At 36.2% G+C, this 26,620-nt stretch overlaps 1 protein-coding gene across 1 annotated transcript in view; it reads right to left on the bottom strand.

Annotated features, from left to right (window-relative positions):
* The window catches only part of Cps1 (carbamoyl-phosphate synthase 1), a 120,303-nt gene that overhangs the window by 52,266 nt on the left and 41,417 nt on the right, over positions 1-26,620 (bottom strand). The window contains exons 14-21 of the mRNA XM_008846248.2: positions 26,111-26,300; positions 25,016-25,173; positions 23,421-23,549; positions 20,439-20,583; positions 18,454-18,664; positions 16,794-16,992; positions 11,686-11,862; positions 7,138-7,256 (exon numbers count right to left, since the gene is read on the bottom strand). Of these exons, the coding sequence (XP_008844470.1) occupies positions 7,138-7,256; positions 11,686-11,862; positions 16,794-16,992; positions 18,454-18,664; positions 20,439-20,583; positions 23,421-23,549; positions 25,016-25,173; positions 26,111-26,300 (1,328 nt within the window). The remainder of the gene's footprint in view (positions 1-7,137; positions 7,257-11,685; positions 11,863-16,793; positions 16,993-18,453; positions 18,665-20,438; positions 20,584-23,420; positions 23,550-25,015; positions 25,174-26,110; positions 26,301-26,620) is intronic.

Raw genomic sequence — 26,620 nt, 5'->3', positions numbered from 1 at the left:
CACTTTGAGTATATATTCTTTTAAATCAACTTAAAGTTTCTGAAATTTCAGACTGATTAAAATTAATATACAAAAAATATGAATTTCATGGATTCTCTGGATATCACTCTGCAAACCTTTAGAATAAAATATATATCTCATCCATACCAGAATTATACGTATGCTTCTACCCTTCAAAATTTCACAGCTATTTGTCAAAACTCTGAAAACAGTATTTAAATAGTAAACGAAGTTTCTTAGGACATTAAATGTTTTATGTAAGATTTTAGATCATATATAATTCAATAAATTATTAGTTAAAATTATTATAGTATTGTCGAATCCATGATATCACTTAAAATAGCCCATCTTATCATATTAAACATAAAAGCAAGTTTAAAATATGATGTATTTTTGGTATTAGTTAAGGGACATAAAACTTCTCATCTCAATACTCCTCCTTTAAATAAAATTTCTTGTTTATGTATGCTTCAGTTAGTGTGCTGAAAGAATTTCATCATAGCCAGGCATGATGGCACACACCTGTAATCCCAACACCTAGGGTAGAGGTAAGAGCATCAGGAATTCAAGGCCACCCTCGGCTCCATGATGAGTTCAAGGAAAGCCTGGGGCTCCTGAGACACTGTCTCAAAAGAATAGAAAACAAAAATGGGTAAATAAATAAATAAAGGAAATACATTATACAAGTGACTAGGATCATGAAGACTAAAAGTCATAGGATAGCAATATGGTGTAAGTGGCAAAATTGTTTTTCTAATGTTTAACACTTTACAAATCAAATATCATGTATTCAGCAAGTTGTATGTCTGTCTAATAAAATAAGAAGGGAGTATTTTTTTAACTAGGATGAAACTAAGACATATAGTAAGTTGGGTAGTGATATAAAGGGACATAAGACCATTTTCTGCAAAAATCAAACCAGAGGGCTGGCTATACTAAAGTCCTACCACCTCCATTCCTGTCTCTACATCCAAAATAATAATAGTATCATAAATGCATGTCATTCTGAAATATGTAAATCACAATAGGCAAGTATGTTACAATCATATATATTTTCCTAGATTACCACTATAGCTAATATTTTAAACATTAAGTCACTAATTTTTCTATCATAAATTACAAATTATCCTCAGGAACTAAAGTACAAACATGCTCATTTTTACATCTAAGTTCTAACAACTCTCAGGCAACACTCTCCCTCAGAAACTTCAATCAAATGTAAGCACAAAGTGTTCTTGTCTGATTTTTCCATGCCTTGTGAGAAAGTTAAACAAAAAGCCAGTGGAAACAGCATGTGTAGGAAGGGGCATTCAAAGGGAGTGTTCCAGCTAAGGTGACACCTGCATTATTACATCTGTCAGAAGTTTGTGGCTGCAGGGAAATGGCCAACTTTACTGAGCTCAATTTAGCACTTGAATGCCCAAGCAGAACTCACCAGGTTTGCCCTAGATTGTTTTCCTAAGCAGTAGACACGCCTATGATTTTTTCAGCACCCACCAATGGGCATAGTTTATCACACTGAACATAGTAGTGTTCGGATGGAAATTGGACCCTTCAAAACTGCACCTTCCTTCAAAACTGCATGTTATTCTCTACTACAATAGGTGGCAATGAAGGGGGAGAGAATATTAATATTATCAGAATTAGTGTACCATATAAACACATGAAGTCCATAGAATGTTGAATAAAAGTAATTTCTGTTTTTTTTCCATACACCAATAGCAAATTTATGTCAATCACTCATAGAGCAATAAATCCAAATCTTAGCTTCTAAAATGTATATGGTCTAAACTATATCTCTCTGGTTATATATCCTACTTTTGAAAATTAAAATGGTAGAAACAAATTTCCTGAGTTATCTCCAATGTTACTAATGTAAATAGCATCATTGGGCATAAAAACCAGAGGGCAAAATGCGCCATTCCAGGAAATTTGCAATCGTCACAAATGGCGGGATGTCTTCCATCTGGTAATGTAACATGAAGAGACAGCCTGTCTTTAAAATAATCACTTGAAGGAAAACTGTAAAAGTTAACATAGCTTTTTTGTAGCCAGTAAAGAAAAAAGGTAAAATTTTACAAATCAGACAGGTTTAATAACATCCTTGAAGTCAATATGTTAGAAAGAGCTAAAGACTTCAAGACCAATGGGAGGACTGGTTTTTTGGTCTTTTTGAGACAGGGTCTCTCTGTAGCTCCAGCTGGCCTGGAACTCGCTACTTAGAGCAGGCTGGCCTTGAACTCACAGAGATCTACCTGCCTCTGCCTCCCGAATGCCATTTGACATTTTTTAACCCACAAATTTTAGAGTAACAATCAGAGGGTAAGCGAGTGCCCATATATTTTGTGGTCTGTTCTTTAAATGTTATGATTGCCTTTAAACTGAAAATTGCTAAATCCAGTTGATGCTATTAATAAAAAGGTTTGGGGAATAACATCCTAAAATAGTATCTGCTCACACTATTTTTATTGTATTTTTACCTTCTTCTTTATTTAGCATTCCAGCTGAGGGGTCTTTGCATCTCTGTGTGTCTATTCATTACAAATATAATTACATTTACCATGTGTGCTGTTTCTACAATCAAATGACTACATACCATTATTGGCAAATGTAACTACTGAAGGTATTTGCTACATATAGACTTAGTTCTTCTGATGACATCTAATTTACCTGTTCATACTCATAAATATATATGTTTGTGTATGTGTGTACACTTGTTTAGTTCCACTAGAAATGCAAACAATCTTAACCTTCTCAAACACTTAGTAGGTAATCTGCCAATGTGAAATTAATAGATCTTTGGTGGCCATTAAACCCCTAAACTCCAATGCATATGTATAACTGCACCGGAATCCTACACAATATAACTCACATCACGTTGAGTAAAGAGAAACTACTCAAACCCTAAAGCATAATACTCTGTAAGTGTTGTCGTCTTGTGTTGTTTAATGTCAGTAAACTAACTTGAAAACTTGGGGAACTGCCTAGAAGGCCAACCTCCCTAGGATGCCCTTGGGCATGAATAAATGATTTAAGAGGAAAAGGAAGAAGTCAGTCAACTCAAATGGAAAAGAGAAAAATTTTGCTGAAACCACCTGAATAACATTTATCACCTAAGTTGGTAAAAATGAATATTGCTATTGAAGTCTCATGTATGTTGCCATTTCTATGCTCAGGGACTGACAACTACAATGATCAGAACTGAGTCCTGATAGAAATAAGCACTCAGGGCCAGCATTCTGAGCTGACTATTCCAAAACTGTTTGCCTTAACTCATCACCCTAGGATTACCGGGATTTCATGTAACATGTTTCTTTCCAGATTCAAGAAATGAGATCCTTTATTATTATAATGCTTATGTTCTGGCAGCCATGGAGAATCACTTATTTCTATAAATCCTCCCTTGTTACAATCATTTTTCTTTCATCCCTTTTGGTAGACATTTACATATGTTCTAAATATATGCATATATTGTATTAGGGATTCAAATGCTAAAATGCATTTCAGATGACTACATTAAGAAAACAAGTCACTGATGGGCAATCAGTTTGGGTGATACTATCCTTTCCTAATGAATGTATTCATTGGATTTTAGAACTTCGGAGAGTGAGAATTTTTGGTTCAATATCATAATGGAGCACTGTTAATCTTTTGATGAAGATAGTGTTTGTATCACTATGATTGCTTCCTTTAAATATAAGTCTGTTGGTGTGCATGGTGGTGCACACCTTTAATCCCAACAGTTGAGAGGCAGAGGCAGGCAAATCTCTGTGAGATAGTGGCCAGCCTGGTCTCCATAGTGAGTTCCATGCAGCCAGAGGCTATGTGAGACCTTGTCTTTAAAAAAGTCTTTTATTGAAATCTGTGACAATGTATTTTAAATAAAATTAAGAAATGATATTTTGCATAGCATACAAGAAAATTTAAAGTGTATCTCTGTCATGGTTCATTTCAGCTGTCAACTTGACACAAACCTAGAGTCTGGAAAGAAAGATCTTCAGCTGAAGAATTATCCAGGTCAGGTTGGCCTGTGGCCATGTCTGTGAGGCATTTTATTCATGCTAATTAATGTGAGAGGGCCAGCCCACTGAGGACGCTGCCATCCATAGGCAGATGGCCCTGGCTGTATAAGAAAGGTAGCTGGGCAAACCAAGGGAAATGAACCAGTAAGCAGCGTTCTTCCTTCTTCTCTGGTCTCTGTCAGTTCCTGCCTTTAGGTTCCTGCTTTGGCTTCCTCAAAAATTGTAACCTGAAAGCTGGAATAAACCCTTACCTCCCCAAGATGATTTTGGTCAAAATTTTATCACAGCAACAGAAAGCAAACTAGGAAAGTACTTAAGAATGAACCTTTAAATGTATATCTCTAAAATCATCAACATTTTTTTGTTCAGGGGGAAGAGGAAACCCCTTCTTGGGTATTTGGCATGTGACAGAAACCCTTGATTCTTAACAACAAAACTATGATCTATACATTAGCAGGAAGAATAAGGTAGTGAGCCCATAATTCCACAGTGGGTAAGCTGGAAAGCTAATCTATATGGCTTCAGAGCCTGTGCATAGCCAACATGTAAGAAAAGAACTAAGTTAAACTTAACCCATGTCAAGTATACCATGCTTATACCCTCTGCAGCATGTTTCTCCTCTTTTCCCAAGAGTGACTATATCTAATGTGAAAACTGAAGAAGGACTTGGGCACATTGCATCAGAGATACTCCCCAGGGGCAGGAAGCTTTTAGAGCCCTTTCAGTATGCATCAAATAAATAGCTACCCTATGGGCGCACATCGAAAGCCAGATTTTCCAATACAAAAGAAGCTAAGATCTTAGAACAAAGTGAGCTACAAATAAATGTGAATGTAAAAAAGAATAACCAGCCTTTTCAGCCCTCCTCCAAACTGGCAATGGGTAAGTCCACTCTTTAGGTTAACTGCTGATAAGGGTTACTATTACTTTTGGAATTGTACATAGCTTGGAAACTAAGCCTCTCTTGACATTTGGGAAGTAAAAGATAGACTTCATGGTCTCAGACAATGGGAGGAACAATCAAAATTGGGACAGAAAACTTGAGTTTCATATGCTTAGAATCAGTCAGCTTTGGTTTGCTTTCAACTTTAGACATTTATGTGCCATAGAAGGATTGAGACAGCCAGCTTCAGAGTCCATCCATTCCTCTTATTTATGTAACATTTATAATGACCATTATCAAACTGATATGAATATATCAATAGCACTCAAAAAAGCAAAGGAAATAAATAGAACAGCATCTCTCAGGTAGTGAATTCAAATTTCAAGTTTACCACCTTTTGAGTCTTACTCTAGGTCTTTAGGCTTTATGCTATAATAAGCATCAAAATAAATTTATACAGTGATAGATAATACCCTAGAATGTTTAAAATTATTAAAAGCTCCAAGGTGGCTTTATGCATATAATTATCAACAAAAGAAAAAATCTTTAATTATAAATACGCTTATTTCAAAAAATGAGAGCTGAAAATGTCAAATTATCGGCAAGTAAATGCAACAAAATGTTAAGTTAGAAAGATATTTTAAGTCATCTGTAGCAGTAACTTACCTTTTCTCTATCAATATACACTTAGCTCTGCTTAGTTAGAATTTCCACCTGCCTTCTGGCTATAACAAAAACTATTCAATTAAAACATCAAATTTACCCCCAAATCAGAACACTTATCAAGTGCAAATTTAAATCACAATAGCATCTGCTATTTGCTAGGCCAGGTCTCTTCCACTGCTCATTTGGCATACCGTAAGTTTCTAGCACCCCCATGTGGTTTCATTGGAGTGGTTTCATAGGATTTTGAAATCAGTTGCCTAAAATTGAAGAGTAGAATAGACTATAATTCAACATGGAAGTTCTGCTGGCATCATAAACCAAGAAAGGAAACCCTATGTCAGCAAAACTCCAAGATGAATGTATAGGCTCAATTCCCAACTTATTTGCTGTCTACTGTTCATTTTATGTGAGCTCTAGAAAGGATGACTTATAGGCGACAGTGGCCAGTTTCCTCTTTGTTTAGTAGAACCCCCACTGTTCAAAATCAAGCATTTAACAAGGCCAATTACTGAATAGACAAAAAAGAGAACCTAATTTATTCCAAAAGCAGGTGGTTCGTTGCTCATTTTGTACACGTCTCATTTAAGCAAATACAGCAACCCAGGCAAATGCAATTTGTATTAGGCAAATACAAGCTATATATTGTAGTTGTTAAACACAGGAGCAGCCTACCTCCTCAACACATTTTAAGTAATTAAATTTTCTGCATTTTTCCAAATCATATGAGAACAAATTATACCTCAATTTTTTTCTCTAAATATACCTCTAGAGTTGCAGATGAGCATTCTTTCCAACAATAGTATGTTTCGGTGTATTCGGGAGAAAAACCAAAAAGGTTCTTACTTTCTTAATTTAGTAATAAATGCTCATCTTTTCAAAGATAGATGTTTAAAGTCTGTCTATAATTCCATAAGCCTGAGATACCCCAATAAGCAGTCCCCCCACGAAAAAATTAAAAGATTTTATAGAACTAACATTATTGGGGTATTATCAACATGAAATGAAATTTAGAAATAATTGGCAATGAAGAGGTAAAAATGTAAATTAATCAGAGGTAAGAATTCTATTAATAGGCACATGAATATGGCTTATTGATATGCTGAGCTAGAAGTCCCAAGTTAAAAATATCAGTAGACTGCAAGAGGAATATATTCTCTTATAAATACACAGCAATTTGTTGAAATCAGAACTAGGCTCCAGAACTTAAAATAAAATGTACAGAAAATAGAAATGTCACTCACTGATTTCTGGTTAACAAAATTTAAACCTAGATACTTTCATAAATGTTCACTAACGTTTGTTAGCTCAAAATAGTGAAAACAGAACCATGGATGACAGCAACAATGGAAGCAAAAGATGATTTAAAATATGAATAGATACCTTTACCTTTCAAAAGATAACATCTGAGAAGCTGCCCGTTGTCTTTAGGTGATAGCTAATTTTTCCTAACGTTGGTACCATTTACCTCACTGAAGCACTTTTGAACAAGTTCTTAAGGATAAGAAAAAGACCATTCAAAAAGTGTACACAAAATAGGTAGAGTGATTTAGAGTAAACCTGTCTTACCTGTTGAGCCCTTTCAGTGTCTTTTCCATGTTTAAAATGTCACGCATCTTATATAAAAACCACTTGTCAATGGACGTGAGCTTCTCAATCTCATCAAGGGACATGTTGTTCTCCAAGGCCTGCCGAAAGACAAACAGACACTCTCTTAGGCAATCATTTTCAGTGGGAAGCGTAGAAATCATTCCTCTACATGTTGTGCAGAAAGCCTGGGGCTATCCACTGAGATATGAAACTGAATCACTGATGCCCCCTTGCAATAAAAAGAGACTGTCAACTACGTCCACGGATGGCATACAAAAGAGGTGCCTGCCTTGAGCTCTGGTAAGACCGGTGCTCAGACCAGTCTCAACAGGTTCTGTCTTTTTGGATGCTTTTGGAAGCCCTTGTCAAGAAACTCCAATGGACTCTCACTTGAAAAATGTCTGACTTTTTTCTAGTTCCCTGTCTAGAACGTGTAATGCTAATTACTTTTGCCTTTACTTCTTCACATCTCCCGTTCATGATTCCAGGACTTTCTTCTCCCCTTAGAGACAAAAGTTATGCAATTTGGGAGTCTTTTAGATAGACCCACTGAAGGGGTACTCCAAATGCCTCACACTGCGTCTCTGTTCAGCATGGAAGAAGCCAGAGAGGCTGGCGTCCCTGTTCCCTATTGGCAATTTGGGTAACCCCTTCAGAGGACGGAATGATAAGAATAGGAGGTAGGAATTGGCTAGGCAGTTAGGGTAAAAAGACCCCAAAGAAATGTAGCCAGTTTCTGAGCTAAAAGTCAAAATGTCCTTGGGCCTATTAGCAGCATACTCTGTTCCAAGGCCAAAAATGTCAAAAGTATTTGGGAGCTTGTATCTAATCTTTAAAAGATTTTAGTGTTAGCTCTCCAGAAGGGGGACACTGAAAGGGAGGGAGTGGGCATGGATTTGATCAAAACACCTTATATACATGTATGAAATTCTGAATAAAGTTTTTGTAAAAATTAAAAAAAAGAATAGTATGTGCTCAGACCCGTCTCAACATGTTCTGTCTTTTTAATTTGATTATGTTTCTGGTGGCATGTATCCTAAATTTGGAACATTTATTTGGAATTAGAAAGGATCTTGACTATAGTAAAGCCCAATTGGTTTTTTAAATGTAGAATCAATATAATGTTCATTTAACGTGTATTTCTGATGATTATCCTTCAATACAGAGCATATTTTCACCTCATTCTATATTCACACAATCATATAACAGTCAGAGAAAATCTGTGGGTCAAATGTGCTTGGCATCTTTACCCTAGAATATATTTTCACAAAGGACTTCTAACATAAAATTATTTTGAATCATTTACTATGACTTTTGTGCGAAGACAGACATTCTCTACAATCCTAATACATTTCAAAACAGTATAGAAATAACTTTCGGTCATAGGCAGCTCCAGCTTTTTTCTTTTTTAATATTTTTATTTTTTATGCTTATGAGTCTTTTGCCTACATCTATATATATGTACACTCATGTGTTCAGTGCCCATGGAGACCAGAAGAAGGTATCTGGTCCTTTGGATCTAGAGTTACAGATGACTATTAGCTGTCATATGGGTTCTGGGAACCAAACCGTGGTCCTCTGCAAGAGCAGCCAGTACCATCTATCCAGCCCCCAGCTAAGCTTACTTTAACAATTTCTGAAAAGCCAAATTCTAACTGTCTCATTGAACTGAATAGAAAATGCACCTGAAAAGAAAAACTCCCCAACTAAAACTTTCAAACTCAAAAAATATATCTATTACTTATATAGGTATATATAAATGTACCTATATATAGTGAAAAATAAAAAACACATTTCAAAACTATTTTAGAATAGCACCTTCTATTTTGAAACTCTGAAGAGAAATGTATGCAACTAGAAGCTCTGCTGTTCTATTTTATCCAAGTAAACTTAGTTTTCTTAAAGGTTTGTTCATCTCTACTGCCCGAGAAATCATGACTGTAAGCATTATGTGACAGTATGATTCAGAATTCAATTGACTAAAATTTGACATTTATGAGGACAAAGTCGTGTTCATTTTTTAACTTTATTTATGTTCCTTTTATTTAATTCTTCCCAAAATTATGATCATATTCCTAAGGACCTCCATTGCTCTTATTTCCTAAGTGAGTAAAGATGCCAGCCATCAAGAGTGTAAGGTCCCTAGAAAGTAAGTTAGTCATACTTTTTACAGATCAAACAAGGATTCCATCTGGTCATGCAAGATGAAGATGGTTATAAAATCTGGTACTTCCTTCTCTTTGAGGAAGGAGAACCTACAGTCAGACTAGTTGCCATCAGAAAGCAAGACCTGCCCGTCTCGGAACTCCGTCTTCTACACTGAAACTGTGCCATTTTACAGCACCGAAATGAAGTCTATGATGACCCAAAATCATTTGAGGTCAATCGGTTGCTCTCCGTATCAAAAATAATGCCCTGCATTCTCCCCAGATCAAAAGAGGTGATGATCCAGTCATCCTGAAATAAGGCTGCTGCAAAATCCAGACCTCAGAGCAAGTTGCCCTTTTCTGAGAAGCGTGAAAGCAAGTAAAGATTTACGTCCTCCCTTCATTCTTTTCCCTTTCAGCCCTGCATCATCCTTACATTCTTTGTCAAAATCACCAAGTCCCTGGTTGCTGTGGAAATGAACAGTAATGATGACCTCTAACAAACAAAACTCAGTTCCTTCTCCCAGCACTCTGGCAGACAATAATGTATACCCCAGACCCTGCACTTCTGGCTTGTATACAGTGTACTCTGCACAAGAAGGAACCTCCACACATTTGCCCTGCATTCTCCTCCTTTGTAAGTCTGTTAGAAAAGAATGAGAGATTTGCTTGAGTTTTACAGCCTGGCTGGGAACTTGGAAATGCTGCTCTTTTTCATCTGCCTTGAAGTGGCAGAAACATGATTGTTAGACTCAAGGAAAAAAAATCCATTTACTGTCCTTTGCCTGAGGAAAAAAATATATCTATGTATGTATCTATATATGTATTCATCCACACCCACACATATGAATGTCATGGATTGCTTTTAAATAAAAGACTAAGAGAGGAGCAATAAATAAAGTGAAATGGTTTTCCAGAAAAACTCTTTTCATTGCTGTGGCCCACCACTCCAGAGAAACAGGAGCTTTAAAATTTAACACTAGAAAGCATTCATCAAAGACAATAATATCTCCCAGAATTTCAACAGGATTTAAAATACTAAGTGTGTAAAAGCACGAGGCAAAGAGAATATATACCAGATGCTGAGAAAGCAATGCCCCCTTGCTTCTTCCCTTTCCTTGGGACTGAGAAAATGCACACAAGTTGCAGTGAGTGCACAATCATAAACATTTTTCTGTTGCTACAAAGGAATTATGTAAGTCCCACCTCTTCTTTAAAAGTTCATATTTTCAATAGCTCATTCTACATGTCCACACATGTAAAATGGTCAGTGGAGCTTTGTGGACCCAGTATGGTTTGATGCTGTTAGAGGATTAATGTCTGTGCTTCCTTAAATGTCAAAAAGCCATTTAGGGATTTCTGACCCGGCAGATTCCAGCTGCCAAAGTCACCTTTTATAAAATCAGATGAGCTGAAATTTCAGAACTATAAGCACAGTAAATATTAAGAGAGATTAATATGGCATTTAATTTGCATGAAAAGGAACTAGGGGGTGAAGTCAGAAATGTAGGGCTTCTTTGTTCTAAAAGTAACACCGATAAAATAATTACATGCAAATTCTGTCTTCGTGGTCTCAATAGCCTGTTGTTTAAACCCAGAAAAAAATCAAGCAAGAAAAGATTATGGCAAAATAGACCATACTATATGATATATGATGCCAATGTATATGTCTTCCTCTCTAAAACACAATTCCACACATTTTCAAGGGACAATTAATAAAGGTAACCAGAAAGGACAAATCATTATTTTTATTTTTTATTTTTCTTATTTTATTATTTTATGTGTATGAGTGTATTGTCTGCATGTGCCTAAGTGCACCTGTGTCGTGCAATGCCCACAGAGATCAAAAGAGGGCATCAGATTCCTCGGATCTGGGGTTACTGACAGTTGTACCTGCCATGTGGGATCTGGGAACCAAACCTTGGTCTTCTGCAAGAGCAACCAGTGCTTTTAACTACTGAGCAATCTCTCCAGCCTAAACTAGCATTTTTAAATCTACTTAAGAGTATTAGTGTTGTGCATGTGATAATCTTTTTAAAGTACAATGTGCCTTTAAGTCCAAACTTCAAGTTAAATGAAAAAGAATAACTTTTCATTAATAGATTTGTAGAACAGCTGATGAAATTCAGACTATACCCAGTCTTCCACAGAATTTTCTGTTGAAGAGAACTAAAATTTTTCCCCAAATCCTTGAATTAAGGCCACTCTGTGTGTGCATGTGTGATGTGTGTATGTGTGTGAAAGACAGAGTGTTTTTCCCATGTGTGCCATAGCACTGGTGTGGAGATCAGAAGACACCTTGTAACTCAGTTTTACCTTAAAAGTCAAGCTGACTACATTGTGAAGGAATTCTGATTTCAGATCCCTTGTCCCAACTTACCTTGGCAATGGCATAGATTCGAGTGCTGGAGGGTTCAGACAACTCTTTTCTGAGATCCAGGTTTACTGGCCATTCTTTGTTCATGGGCAGACGGGAAGTAAACCCATCCACAGACGGGTGACACATTCTCAAAGCCTTCTGGAAGCTTTCCTCAAAAGTACGGCCAATGGCCATGACCTAGACACACAGTTAAGAGCTCACATTAAAAGAACTAACTTATACATTTTTAATTTTTAATATTTAATATTGCCAATAACAACAACAAAAAATTTTGAGAATGCCACTTAAATTTTAGGATGCTTTTTTTTAGCTCCATGTCCCCCTTTTCTGTGGTTTTAATGAAATGAGTGTTTAACATTCCATTCATTTTTTTATCTGTGAGAGAATGCAGATATATTGCTGAGATTGAGAAAGAAATTCCTGCACCTGATCTGAATCACGATAGTGTTGAAAAGAAAAACAAATGGCTAGAGCAGTATACTAACCCTTGCTTAAAAACTGTTTGCCAATGTTTTTAGAATAGAAAGCAAAGAGAAAGAATCATAAATTTAAAAAAAAAACAAGACTATTTTAAGAGTATCAGTCAGTACTCATGAGAGCATGGCTTTCTTTGTAGCTAACCATTAATATTAATAGAACCTTGAGAATCATTACAAATACTGATAGGTTATGAGTTTTGAATGTAAATGGAAACTAAATTCCCCTCGACAAATTCACAGTGTCTTTCCACAATCTTTATAGCTAACTGTACACTAATGAATTCAAAAACCATGGGATGACTTAGTTTGAACAAGTTGTTACTCAAAACTAAACTTACACTGACCTTGCAACATACCCACTTATTTTTATTGGAGGAACATCATCTGACTCTTTCCATAGAACAGGACATCCCCATGCATTTTTTTGTCTCCAATTTAAAATAAAAATGATTATAATGCTGTCCTCAGTAAGCTTTCACAATTCCCATTTGTTTCAGTTTAGGAAAGCATCATGTCAATTGTGTGAAAGGATGCATTTCCAAATATCACTAATGTCAAGCAGATAATCTCTTCACACTATTCCAAACTTAATTAGAAGTAAAGGAAGATTCATGAGAGAAGTGACCAACAGATTGTTAGTACAATTCAGATATGCAGTTTGGAAATGTACTGATAAATTGAAAATCTGGGCAATGTATTCGCATATTGTTTAACCTAAGAATGAAAGCAACTACTAGAAAGCTGGTATTTTGATGCAATAAAAGTAAGGAAATAATTAGGGATAGTTAATCAAATTTAAATTTATCTCTGTGCTGGCTAGTTCTTGTCAACTTGATACAAACTAGAGACCCCTATCCTCAATTTTGGCCTGTGGGCTAGTCTGTGGGGAATATTCTCGACTGCTGGTTGATGTAGGAGCCTGGGCTTCATAAAGCCAAGTAGCTGAACAAGCCAGAAAGCAGCAGCCTTCCTCCAGGATCTCTTCTCGGCTCCCACCACCAGGTTCCTGCTTGAGCTCCTCCCCGAGTGAAGAACTGAACTAAAGCTGAAATAAACTCTGTCCTCCCGAAGTTGCCTTGGCCATAGTGTTTATCACAACAAAAGAAAATAGACTAGAACAATCTCTGAAGTATTCGTCCTATGAGGAATTCTGTTTTATTTTATTTTATTTTTATTTTATGTGTGTGAGTGTATTGCCTGCATGCATACATGCCCATGTCGTGCAGTCCCCACGGAGGTCAGAAGAGGGTGTCTGATTCCCTAGGAACTGGATTAAGGACAGTGGGTGCTGGGAATAGAACCTAGGTCCTCTGCAAGAGCAGCCAGGACTCTTGACTGCTGAGCCAACTCTCCAGCCCCGTTATATTACTTTTAATGGCACTTTACATAATGATATATGAAATTCATGGCATAAAAGAAAAATTTGTATCTGCATAGTAATGAAACCATGTTTGATTTTATGTGCCTGCTAAAACACTGTGCATTTTAATGATTTATATTATTCAAATTTACTTTCACCTGGAGAAAATGTCTCTATTCTCAGCTGTGAAGTAGAAGTGTCTTGGCCTTCCTTGACCTTATTCTTCCTCACTCTCACAGCTCCTCTAAGTGAATGTTGTTGTAACTTTTGCTTCTTTTTACTTCCTATTACAGTTGATTCTCTTTATATATTCCAAACTTATCAACTGTAGATAATGCATCATAATTAAATATAACTTTTATTCTCCAGCCTCTCATATATATTAAGATTTTAAGACATGTTTGCTAACTGGAGTTGAATTAAATATAAGGTGTTAATGAGTCTCTGACAACAAAAACACCTCAGATAAGAGGTTCAAATGAAAACATCACAAAATGCTCCTAAATTCTTTGTCTTACTCATTTCGGTGTGAACATTATGAAAAAGAGCACTTCCCATGAAGTGTGGACTAAATAACAGTTGTCTGATTGGCAGAAATGCTACTGACACCACTTTTCATCACCTTGAGTTCTCATCCTATTTTTCCTTGAAAAGCGTAATAAAAAAATTAAGATTTAAAACAATTATGGGGCTAGAGAGATGGTTCAGCAGTTAAGAGCAGTGGCTGCTCCTACAGAGGACCCAGGTTCACTTCCCAGAACCCACACGGCAATGAGCAATCATCTATAATTCCAGTTCCAGGGAATCCGATGTCCTCTTCTGGCCTCTGCAGGCATTGTATAAACACAGGTGCACTTACATACATGCAGGCAAAACACTCAAACACATGAAATAAGATAAAAATTTAAAACAACTAGGAAGAAGAATAAAATATCTGAAGTCTTACAATGATTTTAATATAAAAGAAGAACAAGCTGTTTATCTAGGAATACTATAAACCTACGAATACATTGGAAGTTGAGGAACAAAAATAATAATAATTCTGTATTTAATATGTGAGTATACTAGACCAACAAAATTCCATTTTAATTTTTTCTCTGAATTTGAAATAGATTTAAACTGTATTTTCTGTGGTGAGTGGCATGATTTCTCAAATGAGAAGTCTGGGTTTAGTCTAGACCTCTGTCATGGGAAAAATGAAGGCAGTGTGGAGCAGCACATTGTAAACAGTCTCTTGCTCTGTACTCTAATCAGCCTAGCTACCTGGATTCAGATTATGAGCTCTCACATTGACCGTAATACATAGGATAAAATGATGATAGATAAATGATAGATTTTTAGATAGAGAGATAGATCATAGACAAATGGATGGATGGATGAATGGATGGATGTATAGAACATAGGTCATAGAGGTGATAAATAGTTAGATCAAGGTCAGATGCCTACATGATACATAAATGGATGACTGATGATATGGATGATAGAGAGATGGTAGATAGATAGATAGATAGATAGATAGATAGATGATAATAGATAGATAGAGAGATGATAGATAGATAGATAGATAGATAGATAGATAGATAGATAGATAGATAGATGATAGATAGATAGATGATAGAACTTCTCATACTCAAAATCTCTACAACTACAGGACTCTTAGTACTCTACTACAATAAACATAATCATGGTGACTTACATTTATTATGGATGTTACTAAACACTCTATGCACTCATCCTACAACTTACATAAAAACCTTGTGAAGCAGTTATTTTCTCCACTTTGTAATGTGAATACTGAGGGTTGATGTCTTGCCTGAGTCTCTAGCTATTAAGTGTAAACAACAAGACTTGCACCCAAGTCTACCTGGTTCTAATGTACACACTCTCTCTACTATACCAAACCTCTTGGTGGCAGAAAAAGAGAGAAGGACTTGGAGAAGGGGACAAAGGAATGACTCTCACAGGCAAAGATCTGGATTCCTTTCTTTCCTCATAATAGGAGAGCACTACATCTTTGAATATGGAGTAATCAAAAGTTAGCTTTTATTTCAAACAATATGACATAAAACATTATCAAAATCTAAAAGGTGAGAACTTTTCAGTACAGTGAAAAGGGACTTAAAATTCCACTGTGCTCTTTCCAATTTGGAATTTTTGAATGAGAAGACATCTGAGAGCTCATGAAGTTTACCAGTCTCCTGTATAGATGTGGAAATGTGAAGTCAAAGAAAATGAAAGCCACAATTTACATGAATGCACTAAAATCGGGTTCTTTTATTTATTTATTTTATTATATGTATGTATGTATATCTCTGTTGGGGTATATGTACCTGAGTACAGATGTTCTTGAAGGCAGGAGGTCATCAGATCCCCTGGAACTAAAGTTACAGGCTGGAGTTACAAGTAGTCGTAAGCTGCCTGATGGGGGTGTGGGGTATTGAACTCAAGTCTTCTACAAGAGCTTTATGTGCCGTTAATGGCTGATCCATCTCTCCAGCCCCTAAAGTCATGTTCTTAACCTCGAATCAGTAATCTTCTTTTGTACACTATATTATCCTTTTATGTGTTATATGAATGTGTATAATATGTGTGTGTATGCACAAATAGGTGTGTGACTACACTCAATTCATGTGCATGTGGAGGCCAGAGGTTAACATTGAGGTGTCTTCCTCAATCATTTCTCTATATTAGTTTTTGATACCAGATCTCTTAGTGAACCTACAGCTTGCTATTTGTCTAGACCAGGTGACCAGGGAGCCTCTGGGATCTAATCTACCTGTTTCCAACACCCACCCCCAAGTACTAGGGTTACAGGTGCAGGCTGTAGCATCTGACATTTATATGGGTTCTGGGGATCCAACTCAGGTCCTCGTGCTTGTGCAGTAAATACTTTTCACACCAATTCATCTCCCCAGCCCCTATGTTGTCATTTACAGTATTTTATTTTCTAGATGTGCTTAAAAACAAATTACAATTCAGCTATGTTTATGTAAACCTGTGCTTTATATAAATGTATACATTTTACACCCACATATATGACCTCACCTTTGTATGGGATTCTGAATTCATCAAATGTTTGTAACAAATGACATATGCTAAAAGTCAAAAGGAGCGATGTTAAAACATAAAGGAGAAAATGAAATTCCCGAATGTTCTCCAATCGGAACTGCCATGTCCAGGCAACCTTTTGACTGTCAGTGGTGTCAAGTAGATGACAAAATAACCAAAGTCCTGTACAGAGATAACAGAGTAGCAAGCGCTGGACTCACCTCCCCTACACTTTTCATTGAGCTACCGATTCGGCTGGATGTTCCATGAAAACGATCAAGATCCCAGCGAGGAATCTTGGTCACCATGTAATCCAGGCTAGGTTCAAAGCAGGCTGATGTCTTCCCAGATACAACATTCTTGATTTCTGGAAGCGGGATTCCCAGGGCAATCTTTGCTGCAATGAATGCCAATGGGTATCTGTAGAGTAAAAGACATGCCTATTTTAGTTTTAGTTTTTCTCTGAGCAATAAGTATTTAAAAATGGCTCAGACTGTACATGAATCCTCCTTTAAATTTCTAACATTAGCCTATTTTGCTATATGATATACCTCATTTATGTTATGTACAAATATTTAATTGCCACTTGCAAAGCAGTGTAAGTCACGATAAACTATAGATGCAGCAGACATCCACTTATCTGTATTGCCACCGCTTCCAGCCTTCGTCCTTTCAGCACAAAGATCAATAGCTTTCTTGATAAATAAGATTTTACCTCCACTAGCTGTGTTTAATGTCTACTCAGATTAGGATCTATAAAATATTCTTTGGGAAAACAATATATACATATCTTATCTAGGAAGACAACTGGTCTTAGAGAGTGTTATAAATGACTAAGAAATATGGATATTTCAAATTTGACCTTTGGTTGTATCTCTAAATCTTTGAACTGTTGGCTTTTGGAAAAACTAACAGTTTGGATACTTGACTAGTATCTTGAATGTGAGTTTGGGTAATTCTATTTGAGGAAATAATTCATGGAAATATAGAATTGGATGAGTTATTTAGTGAGTTCCCATCTGATAGACAAGGAAACTGATGTAGCAAAATGCTGTGCCCAAATTCACACAGTCAGCAGAAGAACCAAGCAAGAAATCGAGTCTCCTGGCTTCTGTGTAGAGCAATACACCTTGTACCACTCCAGGCAGTGCTGTGTGTCTGCATAAAGGATCTAAAGAAGTAAATATTTAGCTCATTTAAATGTCATATAATTCAAATGCCAGATGCTAAAGATATTAAGAGAACCAAGAGGTTTATTTGCTTCCCTTTAATTATGCTTGTCACCAGCTGTTAAATGGACAGTAAACTTATTTATTTGCTTGTAACATTTACCTGTGGAAAATTCCTACACTGATTATTCTTGTGGAAGTTTTAAAAATTATTTATTGATTTTTAAGTTGACGTAACTTTTTTTTTACCATGTACACTTCTAAAATCAAACACACACATGCGCACACACACACACACACACACACACACACACACACATACACATATTGAAGGTTTGAGTTGAGTAAACTATATTTTATCAACTACTTGCATAGAGAGTTCAAAACTAAAATTAAAGATTAAATTTTCACTTTTAACAACATCTGCAAAGTGCAATTAAGAAGCAGATTTTTCACAGCTTGCTTTGACCACCCAGATTTTGATTAGTTTATGATTAGCCAGCAAGCAAAGTCAGCTAGCAAAATCATTTGCCTCAATCTGGCAGCAAGCTCACTAATAACTGTGTCTTTAGAGTTTGCTAAATGATTTGGAGCTAGCACACAGAAAGTGAGGATGTATTTGATAAACACAAAACAGTCCTCACTAGCAGTCCATTTTTCATTTCTGCCTGCAACGAAACTGAAAACACATGGTCAATTATTTTTGTCTTACCCAGTAGCCTTTGAGGCCAAGGCAGAGCTTCGGGATAGCCTGGCATTCACTTCAATGATGCAATATTCCATGGAGGTAGGATGAAGAGCAAACTGAATGTTGCATTCACCCACAATGCCCAAGTGGCGAACAACATTGATTGAAGTGCGTCTCAGCATCTGGAACTCTGCATTGGAGAGTGTCTGGGCAGGGGCTACAACAACTGAATCACCTGTAGACCCAAACAACGCCCATTATCTAGTGGCAGATTTTCACAACCAACTTCAGTAACTTAATCCACTGATATGATATGACATAGAAAAGTCTGAAGATTTGTTGAGAAAAGGCTTACATTAAGATATAGATTCACATTTACACACACACACACACACTCATATATATATAAATATGAGTGGAACATCAGGCATTCTCCCAAACTCTACTTTTGCCTATCTTATTCTGACACCTTCCTCAAAGAAACCTCTCTAACTCTGGCCATTTTCCTCTGGTTATTAAAGCTTCAATAATCTACTTACTGGATTCACATTAGTTTCTTCAGCTATTCTTCTTTCATCTCAAATTGTGCCTCTCAAGATTTTACTTCCATAGACTACTCTTCCCTTTTTCCCCACACTGATTCATCCCCCATGTTCCATCTGTCCTTCCCATTCTCCCTCTTTTCCAATCTGATACCCTTGTGTCTTCAATCCCATAATACTCACTCTCCTTCCTTCTTCTTGCAACATGCTTGACTCTCCTCGGCCTCAGGTTGATCCTCAACATCATCAGACACAAAACCCTGTTTTCTACATCGTTTCAATTGTCAAGCTTCCTTACCACACACTCCCATTCTTTGTTGCTTCCACAACTATCTTAGTATTGAAATTTTTCCCTTGAACATCTAAAACCTCAAATTAAAGGGGCTAGAGAGATGACTCATTGGTTAAGAGCACTGACTGTTCTTGCAGAGGACCCAGGTTCAGATCCCAGCATCCACATGGCAGCTAACAACTGTCCTTAACACTAGCTCCAGGGGATCTAACATCCTCTTCTGATTTCCTGGTCATTGCATGACATGGGTGCACCTACACATATGCAGAGAATACACTCAAACACACAAAAATAATAAATAATATGTCAAGAAATAACCCAAATTAAATCTTCTTTCTTGACCTCTCATAGCACCTAATACTGTCATGAACATATTTTATAAAATATGTTCTTGCATTAACTTACTTGATACTGTTCTGCATAATCTTCCTCCTAACCCTCTATTTCTCCCTTGCTTCAATGCTAATTCTCTTTCTCCTGCTATATAAATCTAATTGTTTCCCAGAGTTCAAAGTTTGGCCCTCTTCTCTCCTCTTTCCATGCGTATGTCCTTAGAAATGTGTGTGTCTGCATCCAGCTTCAATTACTTCCTTTATACCAAATGATTTCCAATGACCTTGTGTTAACATCTTTAATTCTATATTTTAGAATATAGAATTATATTCTATATAATATTCTGTATCCCATTTCTAGAATCTTAATTCCTTGCTTAGAAGTGCCACTCACATCTTAAATTTAACATTTCTACAATATAAGTTGTCATCTTCGTCCTCTTGGCTAAGTAGTTTACTTTGCTGAGAAACCTATTTTTATTCCTTTTGAGACTGTTTTCTCAGTCACTCAGTGGCTAACACACTCATCTGTTTTAAGACTTTTCATTCTCATTATTTCTTAACATTGTTATAGGTTTTTATCTCAAATACATTGTTTATAACACTTTCCTCTATTGAAATCAGGATAATAGTATCTAACTTACTGCAGAAGAATTTCGTGAAGCCCAAACTAATGATGGCAATATTTTCTTTCCAGTATTATAAATTACTATATATGCATGTTAAATGTCATCATTGGTCTATCGGCTAGGAGTGATTAAAAATAACTCCATAAAGGATGCTATGGTAAGCAAAGTCATGAGCTAAAGGCATGACTATAATTCCTGAAGATCCTTTGCCTACCTGTATGAACACCCATGGCATCAACATTTTCCATGTTACAGACAGTAACGCAGTTATCATCCGCATCTCGGACAACTTCATATTCTATTTCTTTCCAACCTGTCACTGATCTCTCCACCAGAATCTGATTGGTCATAGCAAAAGCCTGGAAATTGGTGACAGACGATACACAGAGTAAGGAAAGGCACCGGTTTAAAGAATATTAAGGAGCACGCTCTGACCTAAATCCTGGTCAGCACTAAAGTCTTAAACCCCATCTCCATCCCCCACCCCAACCTTCCAGAAGGCATAGGATGTCAGAAAATCAGCGAGACCAGGAATAGCACCCAGCAGTGAATATGCCTGATTTGTGTTATTGAGTCTTGCCATTCAAAGTGCTGATATGACATTAAATCAAACTAATTTAGGAAAAAGAGAAAATAATTGAGCAATCAGGCAGAGGGAAATGAAATTATTTCAGCAGCTAGGCTTCTGTGAATCCAGAAAATGCAATAACTACAAATAAATGTAGAAAAATAAGTCTAAAGACTGGCTTTTCTAAAATAGCTGAGGGTGCTTTGTTCAGTGACACGCACAATAAAAGTTAGTTGGTGTTGATGAGGAAGGGAAAGGAGATGATGATGGTTGTAAACAGAAAGCCAAGAAGGCATATGAAACTTGGGAATTAGAAGAATCATATGCAGCTATTATTATGGCTAATCACTGCCTAAGTGCTTAAATACTCTGAGCCGTATATCATACATGGCTGATTAGGCAGATATGAATTAGTGTAATTACCATTTCATATTTGCTGCATTCCCACAGTTGGTAGAATGCTGAACTCTAAATACGAAACAGGCAGTCTCTGACCTTAGGACACATAGTGGCTGATAATTGAAGACAGACATACCCTTTTGTCTCATAATGCATTTGATTTGTAATGACAGTGGCATGGAAGGAACTTTGATTTTAAGTATTATTAGGCTGTGTGATAAAATGACAGCTCAATTTAAGTTTTCCATAATGTATCTCAACACAGTTTTCTTTAACTTCAGTTAACACTATACGCTCCAACAAATGCAACCAAAAATGTGACTCTTTTGTTCTCACATCCGCTCATGATTAGGTTCTCAAGATGGTTAGGACACTCTGGAGCTATTGTTATGATTTAATAATCTTCTATTTGGTAACTTGCAAAAAGAACACTGGGAAACAAAGGGTTTCAATGGGAAAGGTCATTGCATTCTACTGAAGTAGGACAAATATTCATATACAAGGAAAATTGAGGTCATACCTATTTCCTACACTTTTTAATTTTAATTTTTAAGTTTCCAATTTTACACCAAAAGTTAACTTAAGAAGCCAAATGACTTAGTACAGTATCTAGTGGTTCTAATTATAACTTCAAATGAATAAGGAGAAAGCATAGGATGTAATGAAATGACTAATTACTCTCAAGGTAAAAATCTAGGTTTTAAACAAGAAAAACTAATAAAAATCCATTGATTATTTTAGCAGAATATAAAATGTGAAAATATCTCATTCTAAACCTGTCTTCATTATAAATTTTCTATATAAAAAAAAATGGGATTTCAGGGGCTGGAGAGATGACCCAGCAGTTAAGAGCACTGACTGCTCTTGCAGAGGACCTGGGTTCGATTCCCAGCACCCACATGGCGGCTACGAACCATCCTTAACTCCGTTCCAGGGGAATCCAAAGCTCTCTTCTGACCTCTGAGGCATTGCACAACACAGGTACACTCAAATACATGCAGGCAATGCACTCAGACACATAAAAAATAAAAATAATAAAATATTTTAAAAATTGGGAATTCAGAATTCTTTGACTTATGAAGAAAAATATATTTTAAGACAGAATAAATACAATTTTGACACTGTTGATCGTAACAAGGATATTGCAAATATTAAGAACATGTAGTATGTTGTAAAAATAAATTTTTATATCTACATAAACAATTTTTGCTTTAAACACATGATTTCAAAGTCCAGAATGGAAACAGGAAACATTTATATTAAATGTATCATCTTTCTATGTGTGTAATTTGGCAACTTTAGAAAAGCTAAATCTAACTGTTGACATGTAAGCCTGATACTATAGGCATTTAAATATATTTAATGTATTCATTTCTTCTCAGATTCAAATGTCAACAGTCCAAAACTAAGTAATGAAAATCTGTAAGTTCTGTGAGACTAAAAATTCCCCCAAATGACTGCATGGTAATTCTTCCAGATTCACCCCCACACTGTACAGGGGTTTCCTGGTTATTCCTGTGTTTCTTCACTTGAAGTCATTACTGAACCCTCAGTTCTATATAAATACAATGTGGGGAAATATCTCTGGAGCATAATTTCTGTGTAAATCTCTATTTTATAGAGACTATTTTAATTTTCTCAGGGTACTTTCTTTAATTCTCAAAAAATTTAGTAATGTATTGAAGTGATTGTTGTAGAAAGACTATATGCATTCACATCTCACTTTTATTTTTAATGTGTGTGGTTGGTAAAATTCACTCATTTAGTGAACTGAGTGACAAAATTCACTCATTTAGTGATCATAGGATAGACATCTGAGCATTAGGTTGAGATACTACCCCTATCAGATTATGTCAAAATAATGTTTAAAAAGAAGCATTGTATTCTGCTTTTCTCCTGCTCACTAAAATATGTTTTAGCATTCTGAGTATTTTAGAGTAGATTATAAAGCAGAGATAGATTTGGATTAAGTGTTCATCACTGAAGTCAATAGCATAATAAAATGCACTATTAGGTGCAGGGACAATTGGTTTACCTAAAGTCATATAGGTTATAGCTATGTCCTGACCTAAGGACACGTGCTGTACTTCCCTCTCAATGATGGGTTCTTTTAAGGGAGCTTACAGAACATGACAGTGATATAGAAAGGGTCACAACATTTTCTAATTCAAAAGTTTCATTGAGTCAGCTTTTATGGTGTGTAAGAATATTGCTCAGCAAAATACCTACCTTCGTACCAAGGTCCACTAAGGTCTCCTTATTGGGACAGATGCCTGAGCCTAATCCACCCAGTGCATATGCAGACCGAATCATCACAGGATAGCCTATGGTGTCTGCAGCCTTCAGGGCGTCTTCCATCTATAAACAAAAGCAAGGATACTGGGGCTGAAAAGCTGACCATAAGAGCAGACACACACACACACACACACACACACACACACACACCACACATGAGTGCCCAGATACTCGGGTTACTATTAGTTAAGTCAGGGATAGAGAATATGGATCGGTTCTGTTATTCCCTCATCACCTTCTGAAAGTGAACACTGCTATACAAAAGTTGAGCAAAATTCTAGAATTCTAAGGAGGATTTTTTTTCTTCTTTTTTCTGGTAAATTTTGAGTTGTTTTCCAAATTTAAAACTATGACCAAAGCAGAAATAATCATGACTCATTTAAGAAAGAGAGGCATATAGAATTGGATTTTTAACTTCTGTTTGAAAGTCTATCTTTTAATGAAAAAAAATTCTGTTGCTTAAGCTAACTCAGTAATAAAACAATAAGCCATTAGGAATATTATATAAAAAGAGATTTTTTTTCAGGTTCAATCTCAGAACAGTCTCTGAAGCTTGAAAAAAAATTTTAGCTTACAGATTGCAACATATGGTGGCTATATTTTTCTGTTGTGGAATATTATTACACTACCAATGGGAATGTAATTACACCTTTCCCATATGCCCGTTTCTCATCATGGAGAAGCAAGGACATAATTATATCTGGCAATGAAAGAATGAGTGCATAGCAAGATCTTCCCAAAACATTCAGCAGAGCCATCATGAGACTACTCTTGATTGACAGCTTTGTAGCACGGTGGTACTCGGTTTCTAAAACAGATATACCCAATTTTAGTTGTTCCAGTATTACTGGCCTTTCCCTAAGGATTTTCCCATTTCTTCAATGGGGAAGTTTAATTTCAACTTGCCTCTAGTGCCTTCACTTCATTAAATATATGCCTGAAATCAAAACAAAATCAAGGCAAAAGTAAGCACCCAGCTATCTGATGTTTTCCTGGTGATTGGTGATAACCTACACATAGGCACAATGTGCAATGGGAAATGAACAACACAAAAGCAAACGCAGCTCTTTAAACATCTATTCCAAAACCTTCGAGGATGAGTCATACTATATCTATTGTATTCTAAAATGTTTATTTCATTCATGAAAATTCAATTTTGAGAATGTTCACACACATACACAACATGTGCAACCTATCCCAGGAAGAAGGCAAAATCACTTTGCTATCAGTGGACAGTTAAGCTGTTAGTTTCAGTTCAGGAGACTACGGGTACTGCAGCCCCAAGTAAATCACTTCATCTAAGGGCCTATGTTTTGCTTTCCATAAAATTAAATGTCAATATCTATCTCTAAAATTTTACCATTGAGTGTTGCCATTAATGTACAATGTCTCTGAGGTATTAATATATTTTGGGAAGAAAAGATATGCAAATGTAATGGTTTTAAATGTTAGTATCAAGCATGACAAATCATTGTCCCTACAGTCCAAGACATGTCATGTTCTTGTTTTCCCAGAACAAAGTTCCTTACTGATTCCACTGCAAAACTGGGAGCGATCTTTTCATTGATCTCATTGAGTTTGTCTGAGAATAGCTGCCTGTCTTCCGTGGCCATGATGGACTCAACTGATGTCCCCAGGACTTTCACGCCGTATTCCTTGAGCACACCCCTCTTGAATAGTTCCACTCCTACAAAAGAACCAAATATAATGCGTTTTTGTAATCTCAAACTGTGTCTTCTTAACAGATTGAGCTTTTAAAAACTTAAAACTAAATCCAAGGACTCACCACAACAGTCAACAATAGACTTGTACATAGGGAAAAAAAGGTTTTGATATAAAAATTCTAAAAGCTAAATATATAAATGATGTTCCTATTGCTTATCTTGCTGCTATCTTCACATCAACTTTATTAACCTTATTAATATGTCATAATAGTACACAAGCCATATGATTTTTCTTCTCCAGTGCAATACCATAATGAGATTCTATTACTTAAATAATCTCAGAAGCAAGAGTACCTAACTGAATTTTTTAAATATCACCAAAATTGTTTTATCTGTCCTGCCACCTAACTTTAGATAATATTATGTTTGATGAACAACTTGTATTCCCAGTTGCATACTCCAAGTGACTTGCCACATTCTGATTCATGATCCAAGAATTTCAAGTATTTTAAAGATAAATGAGCAGTTCACAGGTGCCTGAAACAATTGAAGGGACTGTTCTACCCTGTCATGCACACATATGTGACGTCAAATGCTACAGTACTGACTCATGAGCACTTAATGCTAATTCTCATTTTCCATTCATAACTCTTCTCAGAGTTCCAAAAATAGAAATATCGTAAGGTAGAGGAAGAAACCTAAGAAACCCATTAGGTCACCCAGAGCCTTAAAGTGAAATTTTCTCCCTCAGCTGTTCTGTGAAATAATCTACTACTACTTATGACATCATATTTAGTACTATTTATTACACCATATTTAGGTGTTTATTTGCTAACGGCCTCCTTATACATTAGAAGAAAGTTTTTATGAACATAGAGCCCAATTTTTAGAAGATTATAAACAAAATGTTACACATTGACATGTGTTTAAAAACCTACAGCTGAATTTAAAGTAACTCACCACAGTTCAGAGCTGTCTGGCCACCCATGCCTAGGATCAACCCATCAGGCCTTTCTGCCTTGATGACTTCTGTGACAAACTGAGGGGTGATAGGGAGAAAGTAGACCGTGTCGGCTTGCTTCAAGCCCACCTCATTGGTCTGCACTGATGCAATGTTTGGGTTCATGAGAACTGTTTTGACATTCTCTTCCTGAAAGAAAACAAATTAAATATTTGAATATATGTTCTAAAGAGACAGTGGTGACCATGCTCGAATGAAGAGTAATTGAACAAACAAAGCTCTTAGATTATTCTCAGGGCTAGCTACAGGAATCAAGAGGACAGGAATCAAGCATCTGGTCAAATGGAGGAAGAAATTGCTTTTAAAATGCTATTAAAAATTTTTAAACACTGGTTGTCTTGGGATCATCACCATGAATTCTTTGCCAGTGGAGGCAGAAAAGGAAAACTAGAGATCATGCCTAGAGATCAACTGCTAAATTTTAGGACTCAATTGATCTTAAAAGAACA

This window comes from Nannospalax galili, unplaced genomic scaffold (assembly GCF_000622305.1).
Source record: "Nannospalax galili isolate Female #2095 unplaced genomic scaffold, S.galili_v1.0 scaffold281, whole genome shotgun sequence".
Taxonomy (NCBI): Eukaryota; Metazoa; Chordata; class Mammalia; order Rodentia; family Spalacidae; genus Nannospalax; species Nannospalax galili.
The sequence above is the reverse complement of the archived record's forward strand: the minus strand, read 5'-3'. Positions and strand labels throughout refer to the sequence as shown.